The sequence below is a fragment of the Ursus maritimus genome, unplaced genomic scaffold (genome assembly GCF_017311325.1).
Source record: "Ursus maritimus isolate PB19 unplaced genomic scaffold, ASM1731132v1 scaffold_9, whole genome shotgun sequence".
NCBI lineage: Eukaryota > Metazoa > Chordata > Mammalia > Carnivora > Ursidae > Ursus > Ursus maritimus.
This window is the reverse complement of record NW_024427107.1, coordinates 41738464-41747877: the sequence shown is the minus strand read 5'-3', so window position 1 is coordinate 41747877 and position 9414 is coordinate 41738464. Positions and strand designations below refer to the sequence as shown.

Below are 9414 nucleotides of genomic sequence, written 5' to 3'. Positions count from 1 at the left end.
GATACTCTTTTTCCCATTTATCATGTAGACATGTAATCCTGAGCTAGTAATTTCTCTGGGTCAGATCCTTATTTGTAAAACAAGGCATTGTGACTTCAGCTATCTGCCTTGGGATCACAAGCTTGGCTTGGGTAGTTAACACTGGTGGCTTCCAGCGAACCACCCTGGTATTTGTTCTTGTCCCCTTCCACACTGACTCTGGGCTAATGAGATCTGGTCCCTGAAACATTATCAAGCAGAAGCTAGACAAGTCCTTGCACACTGGGGCCTGTCCTCTTGAAACATTTGCTCTTGGAACCCTGAGCCACTGTGTAAAGAGGTCAGGTGACTGTCGGAGAAATGAGGTGGACAGAAAGAGGTGCCTGGCCAAAACTCAGCTATTCCAGCCATGCCAACCAAGTACCAGATGTGTGGGGGAAGATAGACAATTCAGCCTTAGCAGATACAACATGGAGCAGAACGATCCAGCTGAATTCAGAACTGGGATAAAAAAGAAAGACACTAACTTCGGGGGCAGTTTGTTGCGCACCAGGGTTCTGTGGTGTGCTATAGGTCCGGAAGCCTTGTAAGAAACTAAATTTGTAATTGATCAGGGCCTTTCAGTTAGGTATTTTATTCATTTGCCCAACAGACATTTGAGTTCCTAAAATGCAGTGGTGAGTGTGGCATAGTTACGGGCCTTCATGGAGTTCTCTAATGGATGAGATCAATACACAGGGAACAGGGTTCAGCTAAAAAACAAAGCATGGAACCATCCCAAATGATCTCTCTATGGCTCAGAACCTCATTTTGCCCTTATTAACAAACCACTTGTATCAGTCAGAAAAGGCTACAATGAACGGTCCTAAAACGGTTTTTTTAAAGATTTATTTATTTGAGAGACAGCATGAGCAGGGGGATGAGCAAAGGGAGAAGGAGAAGCAGACTCCCTGCTGAGCAGGAAGCCTGATGCAGAACTCCATCCCAGGACTCCAAGGTCATGACCTGAGCTGACAGCAGATGCTTAACCAACTGAGCTACCCAGCTGCCCCAAACCTTAAATGGTTTAAAACCACAGAGGTTTTGATCCCATACATGTCCTACTTGGGACCAAAAAATTTATGAAGGGAAATTTATGAAAATCTATGAAAGGGGAAAGGAATGTGAGCACAAGCAGGGGGAGGGGCAGGCAGAGGGAGAAGCAGGCTCTCCCTGATGGGGGAGAGCAAGCAAGGAGCCTGATGGGGACTTGATCCCAGGATCCTGGGATCGTGACCTGAGCGAAAGGCAGACGCTTTACCGACTGAACCCAGGTGTCCTGCAATGTGAATTGCTCTTAAAAACTGATCACATTTTTCTTGGCCAAAGCGTTACATGGCCATGCCTAGCTTTAAGAGAGCAGAAAAATGCAATCCTACCCACGTGCCAGTAATCAAACATAGTATTTGAATCAATACTAATGACTGCCAGCAAACATCCAGGAGCGCTAGGCTCAGTACCTCTAGGAGCTGGATTTTGTGACAGTCTTGGGCGTCTGATCTCTTGACAAGGTCTTCCTTCTCTTACCACCATCACTGTGTAACCAGCAAGCTGAAACTTAAGGGTAATGAAGCAACAAGGGTTTACTGAGTACTTCTTGCAAGGCAATGTGCCAGTGTTCAAATGTATTGCACTTCTTCGCATCTTTCAGACTTCACTTTGGCTAGTGTAGTCTGGGAGCACACATTCACCAGTTTTTAGTGCAGCATACAGGACTGAGTAACATGAGAATCTGGTGGCACAAAGAAGAAAAAAGGGGAAGGCAACAAAAGTTGAGAACTGGAATGTGACTAAGACCATTGACTCTAACCTTTTGAATTGACAAGGAGATGGAGTTCTATGTGGTCCCAGTTCTCAGCTTAAGCCTGAAGAAAACAACAGTAGATATTTGTGGGTGCTTGTTATGGATTGAATTGTGTCTCCCCATAAGTCATGTTGAAACCCTAATCCTCAATGTGATGGCATTTAGAGATAGGGGCTTCATAATGGGAATAGCGTCCCTGTAAGATACAAAAGAGCCTGCTCTGTCTTTGCTGTGTAAGGACACAGTGCGAAGGCATTCCTCTAAAACCCACAGGAAAAACTCCCACCTGAAAGTGACCATTCTTGCACCTTGATCTTGGGCTTTTAGCCTCCAGAACTGTGAGAAATACATTTTGTTTTTTAAACTATCCAGCCTGTGATGTTTTGTTATGGCAGTTCGGGCTGACCATGACAGTAATGGTGGTAGAAGGTCACTAGTAACTTAATGAGTCAGTCACACTATAATTGTTTCTGTCCCTAGATTTTAATGCCTTAGACTTAACATGTTGGGGCTGAGACGTTAAAAGTATACTTTTATCTTAAAATCACACACAAATTCTGCTATATATCTTAGATTTAGCATTAAAATTTTTTTTGTTCTGACCTACCCTTCCACGAAAATGGCTTGGTGTAGACCTTAAGCTGGAGAAACCTAAGGTCTAAAGGTTAGTGTCTCCTGGATTAGTATTGTGGTATATGGCCCTAAAATTAAGGAGTCCCAAAGTTTTACCCGGATCCTCTGATACCAGAAGATAAATCTGGATTCTTCCTGGCTGTGTAGTCTTGGACAATTTATACAGCCTTTTTGAGCCCGTTTCCTCTCTACATTGGGATAATCATAGTACTTACCTCAGGGATTTAGAACTAAATGAGAGAATTAAAATGACAATACGCAGGTAAAAGGTTTAGCGCACAAAGGGCGCAATAAATACTCTCTAAATTCTCACAGCTCGTCCATCACAGAACCTAGGCTAATGCCGCTTATTCATTACCTAATGTTCTTCCCATCAGGTCACATGAAATGTTTCGTGCAACGGGGCGCGCAAAACACTCACCCTACTACATTGGCATGACGTAGACGGGTAAAACGCCAGCGGCAGGAGCCCCAAGTCGGCTACCAGAAACTGCGCCTGCGCAGGCGTCCTTCCTCGCCCAGCGACGCGACAGGAGGCGCCTGCGCATTGGGCCCAGAGCGTCCTCCAGGACTTACCCAGCAGGCAACGCGGCAGTCTCGGGTCAAAATGGCGAGCAGGCCTAGCGGTAAGTCGTTGGTGACCTCTCTGACAGGCATTGCCACACTCAGCCTTTTATTCTTGCAGCAATTTGCTCCGCTTCCTCTGTCCTAAGTGGCTAGGTGTGTGATGTCAGCGAAGGTGGAGGCTCCGCTCTAGCCTAAAGGGCGCCTTTGCCCCCCACCCTTACTGTCCCCAGGCGGGGCTCACCTGAAGGGTTGAAGGTGGATCTGCTGTGAAGGTGCCCGCGGTGGCTCCGATAGTCCTGCCATTCCAACTGCCCGTGCTCGGCAGGCCTTCCCCTCGGCCTTAGAAGTGTTCAGGGGCACAGGGAGATAATCAGTGCATGACTTTCAACCAAAATGAACCGAGTGCTTGCCGTGAGTCAAGCCCTGTCGTGTGCGATAAATTCTCCGGCCTGTGTGACGAGGGAGATATTAGTTTCCCTTTTACGCTAATCAGGTAACCGAGGCAGAGTGACCGGAGGAAATAGGTCTGCAAACTTCCTTCTACGCCTCGCGCTTCTCAAACGGAATTCGGGGCAGCTGAGCCAGGGTTACAGCGAAGCTTCAGATTAATTAGGTTTATCTGGAACGTCAGCTCGGTCTGTAGATTTGGAGAAGTTTGTATTTACTCCAGGCACTAAAACAAACATACTTACTATGCAGTAGAATACAGAGATTACCGGAATATTTAAAACAGATCGTGAACACGAAGAATTTTCCCTTCCCCGCACCTTTTTTGCTGTTCGCAGCCCTCTGGAGGTATGAATTGGAGTAGCCTTTAAATAATACTGGTCCTTTTCTCCTCGGGCTCAGCAGTGGTGAAGTTATTGGGAAACATCCGATTGCCGGAAAAATCCGTTAATCTAAATGACATTGAACTTTTTTGGGGGGTTGGGGGAGACATTTAAGAATTCATTGCTTCATTAATTTGACAAATATGGAAGGCACTCTGTCCTGTGTTTGAGAACTAGATAGACCTGGTCTCAACCCTCTCACTAGCTGGCTCTGATCTTGGAGAGGATAGGTTCTGTAAGCCTTATTATTCTGCGAGGACAGGTGTGTTGTAAATAAACCGAGCTAATGTGGGTAAAGCAGATAGGATAGTAACTAGAACACAAGTGTTCAATGAATATTAATCATCACCATCAAAGGAAAATATGTATGTAGGTCATTTGTTTTCTACAAGTATGTTTGTAGATTGTTGACTCTTTGGTACTTGTTTTTCTAGAAGCAATCTTCTACATGGTGTTTAATTTTCAAGGAGATTTACCAAGGCTGTGTAATCTGTGATATGCTAAGAAGTAGGGATGAGTAGGGGTTGAAATAAAAGAGTTTGCTTTCATTCCTTGGTGAGAGAATAGCCCCAGACAAAATTTTTAAAAGAAAATTTAAATTTACTCTATCTCCCCCTCTTACCACATCTCTCTTAACGAGCATCAGGCACTATAGTGTTGCCCTTAGTCCCTACTGGGTTATCCCATCAGGCTCAGTCCTCCCCCAGAGAGCTTTGGCATTACCCATTTCTTCTCATTCTCATCCTTTTTCAAATATCTATTTCCTTGTTGGAAAGTTAGCTACTTGGGAGGAAGAAAATGAACGTCTTCTACTAATCCATATTGATATTAAATGACTAGGTAATGGTATCAAAATCCTCCCAGAAATATGTGTATTTTTAAAGAGGGTAGCCAAGTGAATTAAAAGTAATGTAGAATAAAGATTTTGGAGGATGAAGGTCATTGAGACCTGCCAGCCTGTCCTGAAGTCTTACCTACTTTACATGTAATTCCAGCTCCGTTGATAAGAAAAGTTTACACTTATTTCCTGTCATTTATTTCTGAAATTACAGAAGATGGAGGAGTTCTGAGTTCCATTCCCACACCCTACCCTTCAGTTCTGATGGTAGCAGGGGTACATAAAAGATGGGATACTTGACATGAGGAGGCTGGAGTGCTGATAACTGCTATAGATCTTTTGTACATCATGTGCTTGAGTTTACCCTTTTTTCCCCTGACTTGCTGCCCAGTTTTTTTTAACCTGTAATCACTTTTGCTCATAGATAAAATAAGCAGTTTTTGTCTACAGTATACAGAATATACACTTCCAAAAGGAAATTCCTTCCTATGTTTGCATTCTCTAACAAGGTAACTTACAAGAGTACTGGTTGCTTGCCTATCCAGGTGATCGTATAGTATAAGTGAATCGTAGAAACTAACAGTGTGACAATATCAGTTGCAGCATCAGGCCGGTGGCTGGAGGGTATTCGAAAATGGTATTACAATGCTGCAGGGTTCAATAAACTGGGTGAGTATCTTTTTATTTGCCTTTTCTTGGTTTTTTTTTTTTTTTTGCTTTTTCTGAGAATAGTCCTTTTGCAAGAGTTGTTATGATTACCAAAAACAGCTTAACTAATTGTACCAATGTACTAGAAAATTTTTAAAATTAGGCCATATTTTATTGTCCAGTCATTTTTAAAATTTTTTTGAGAAGAGAGTAATAGAATCAATCACTTCAGATGTTTGAGGTGGAAATAAGTTATGTTCTTGAAATATGGTCACAGTACATTTTCCTTATACGCTCCCCCTCCCGACTCCTTCATTTGGCATTTGAAAATTTAAGTTATATGAACTTTGAAAGTAAGATTTCTCAAATGTTAAAATTGTCAAATGTTCAAATCATCGGATACATGAACTCTTTTAGAACTTTAGAAGTTGCCATGAACTTCATCTTTTTTTAATTGAAGCTTGACAGAAGCGTCATTAAATGTTACTGGTTCATTAGTGCACTGTCATCTTAAGGTTCTTTAATACCTTGATCTCAGATTCAAAGTATAAGAAAGTAGAGATGTGATTTATTGATGAGTGTTTAAAAACAAAGTAGATATTTTAGATGTTTTAAAATTGTTAGATAAAATGTGAATTTTGTGAGTGCATTTTAAAAGACTCATATTGTTTCTACAGTACCGTTTAAGAAATAACCCATTATGAAGGGAAGGAGAAAATAAGATAAAATCAGAGAGGGAGACAAACCATAGGAGACTCTTAACTATAGGAAACAAACTGAGGGTTGCTGGAGGGGAAGTCGGGGGGGCATGGGGTGAGTGAGGGATGGACATTAAGGAGGGTACTTGATGTAATGAGCACTGGATGTTATACACAACTCATGAGTAGCTAAACTCTACCTCTGAAGCTAATAATACACTATGTTAATTAGTTGATTTTAAATTAAAAAAGGAAATAACCCATTATTATGTACGAAATGCACACAACTTAACCAAGTCTTAAGTTATGTTTATGACTAAATATATTTCATTCATTTTTTAAAAATGTCTGATTTTTGAGATGTGTATTCAATCTGACTCTTGTTTTCTATCACAGGGTTAATGCGAGATGATACAATACATGAGAATGATGATGTGAAAGAAGCCATAAGAAGGCTTCCTGAGAACCTTTATAACGACAGGATGTTTCGCATTAAGAGGGCACTGGACCTGACCATGAGGCATCAGATCTTGCCTAAAGAGCAGTGGACAAAATATGAGGAGGTAGCTCAGCTTTTATGTATCTGACAATGTTGGCCACTGAGCATTGAGCATTAGAAACAGAGAAGCACATTGCTTTGTACAGTGCTTTAGAGTTCTTAAAGTTGTGTCACATAAATACCCTCATGGCAGTCCAGTGAGGTTAATAGAGCAAATGTTAACTCCATTTTAGAGATTAATACTTTGTGACTTAGAGGTGACATGATTGTTCCAAAATCACTAAACAAGTCTCTGATATAGAGATCCAGGGCTAGAGTGCAGATCCTCTGTTTTCTGGGTCATTGTTCTCCCTCTACACTCTGCACCCTGCTCAGATGAAACAATGGTGGTATCCATGTGATCAGCCCTGCAGTAGCCCTCTGGCCCCCAGGAAGGACTCTGAAGTAAACCCTCACCCCTTGAACTGCATTGAAGCTAGGCAAAAGCTTCTACTCTCATATGTTCTTCTCTTGCAGATTTTCCCCTCTCAACCTATCAAAGCCACTTATTACAATATCTTTGTGGGTTTTTACATTTTAGAAAAGCAGATTGTTCTTAGTCTGCTTGAAAATACGTTTTCTTAAGTTGGAAATAAAAATTAATTTTGGTGAATTTCTTTTGTCAAAGACTTGTTTAGTGTTTGGGATAGATCAGTATGTGATGCCTACATATAATATTTTTCTTTTATTCATTCTTTAGGATAAATTCTACCTTGAACCATATCTGAAAGAAGTTATTCGGGAAAGAAAAGAGAGAGAAGAATGGGCAAAGAAATAATCATGAAGTTGAATTTGTGGTTGCAGTTGCCCTCACACTTTTTAAGTTGAGTAAACCTGAAATGTACAATTTAGAACTATCTGAGCTGCAAATGTACTACTTTAAATAAATGTCTGTTGTGATTATTGTTGGAGTGTTTGAATTCTAAATCTTAATAACTACTGAATTTACTTACCTGTTACAATTCTTTCTAGACTTCTAAGATATTTTTTAGTTTTATTGCTTCCTGGAGCTCAGGCCACTTTAATCAGTTTTCTTCACTGGTTGGACAATGTCTTAATTTACGGAAGGATATAACATCCTTGCAAGTAGAATAGTCACCTTTATATTGCCTTTGTAGATTAGCAAGGTAATTAGAAGCCCCCTCAGGGCCTCACTTGGCAGGGATGGAGTAGAGCAAGAAACAAGTGCCAGTGAGTTTACTGCGTGTGAAGCAAACCACCGTAACAGATTGGCCCTCAGAATTTACAAGTTACCCAATGAAAAGAGACCTCTCTCTTTTCACCCCCTTGTTTGCCAGAATTGGTAAACAGCTCTCTCCAACCACTGTTCTCCGAATATTCTTGATTTTACATCCTATCCTTTTTTAAAAAGTTACATACGTGGTCCCAATATGGGTCTGTGTATGAAACATGTATGTGTTCTTGTGTTAATATGTGTAATAGAAAACAAAAACTAGACATTAAAGAAATTGACAAAAATACAAAGTTAAAGTGTTAAGGTTATAATTTTAAATATAAATTAGAACCATTCAATAATGTCATTCCCACCCCTGAATTCTAAAATGCTTCAGTGGAAGGAGCTGTATAGGACATGCAGCCTGTGCAGGGTTCCACGAGCCTCTGCTGTGTGCGAGAGAGCATCTGATTGGGATCCTCCCTCGGAGAACAGAGCAGCAGTGTGAAAAGCAAGTTTGGGGTTATATTTAAAATTCCTAAAGCAGAATCGAAAGTGTATATATTTTTTTTCACAAAATGAGTTATGACATTTGATAGTCATTTATGATTGACTTTTACAACATGAACAGGAGTATCTTAAAATTTTTTCTAAAATATCTAAAATATTAGAAAGCCACATTAAATTCTCTAGGAGCTTTATCTTTCACATTCAGAGTATTTTCTGAAACGCCTAATCATTTCTCGCCAATTTTCCTTAGTCTGGTCCAAGTTGCCTGAATCCTCATTTGAGAATGGTCTTGGTCATGGTAAAAGCGGTTCTCCTTTAACATACTGAATATTCTATAAGATTTGTGATTTGATTTTGCAATCCATTTGAGTTATATTGTTGGTACAGTATCACAAATCACAGAGAAACAAGATGGCAGTAGATGCTAGTGTTGGGGAATGGTTTAGTGAGGTACTATATATGATTAGTCAGTTACTGTTTTTTGTGTCAAGATACTTCCTTATCAGGCCTAATGAGGCAACTAAGATAAATTCTCAGACCCAGATCCCAAGGACCACCCAGTGTTTCAGTGATTCAATTTCTTTCCTTTCACATCCTTTCGAATTTGAATCTCATATGTTCCTGATGGGTGTTACAAGCGTATGACCCATTTGGATAGCATTTTGGCAATATGTATCAAGAACTGCAAAATCTAAATAATTCCAATAGCAGCCACCATTATATTGAGTGATTATGATTATTTTACATGAGGCACTGTTCACTTTATGATCATTGATCTCACAATAATGCGGTGAGATAGGATTATTACTCCTTTGCAAATGAGCAAACTAAGGCTTATTTACAGAGGTCAAGCAAATTGCCCAAGGTCATGCATCCACAGAAATAGTGTATGACTCCAAAACTGTGATGCTGTGCTGCTTTATGAAAAAGCTGTTTATTGCAGCATTGCTTATCAGAGTGAAAAATCAAGCAATGTCGGTTTTCAATAATAGGACATGCTTAAGTAAGCTGTGCTGAGTGGGAAAAGTATATTTATGAACTCGGAAACTTCTTGTGATATTATATGAAGAAAGATTTAACTAGGTGAAACAAAATCCCCAACTCTTCATTAATGAAAGAGGGGAAGCACTAAGGCGACAGTGGTGGTTATCTTTTA

General features: G+C 40.5%; 1 protein-coding gene across 1 annotated transcript; it reads left to right on the top strand.

The window, feature by feature from the left end:
- Window positions 1–2991: 2991 nt before the first annotated feature.
- On the top strand, window positions 2992–7477 carry LOC103661483 (cytochrome b-c1 complex subunit 7). Its single transcript, XM_008689186.2, has 4 exons — window positions 2992–3081; window positions 5288–5359; window positions 6433–6599; window positions 7275–7477. The coding sequence occupies exons 1-4, from the start codon at window positions 3063–3065 to the stop codon at window positions 7350–7352; spliced, it is 336 nt and encodes a 111-aa protein (XP_008687408.1). The 5' UTR covers window positions 2992–3062; the 3' UTR covers window positions 7353–7477.
- The last annotated feature ends 1937 nt before the right edge of the window (window positions 7478–9414 follow it).

What these genes read in the sequence shown, in the direction of transcription:
- LOC103661483 (XM_008689186.2), top strand. An exon ending in TGCAGGGTTCAATAAACTGG is followed by an intron (nt 5,360 to 6,432) that starts GTGAGTATCTTT and finishes TTTCTATCACAG; the next exon opens with GGTTAATGCGAGATGATACA. An exon ending in AGTGGACAAAATATGAGGAG is followed by an intron (nt 6,600 to 7,274) that starts GTAGCTCAGCTT and finishes TTCATTCTTTAG; the next exon opens with GATAAATTCTACCTTGAACC.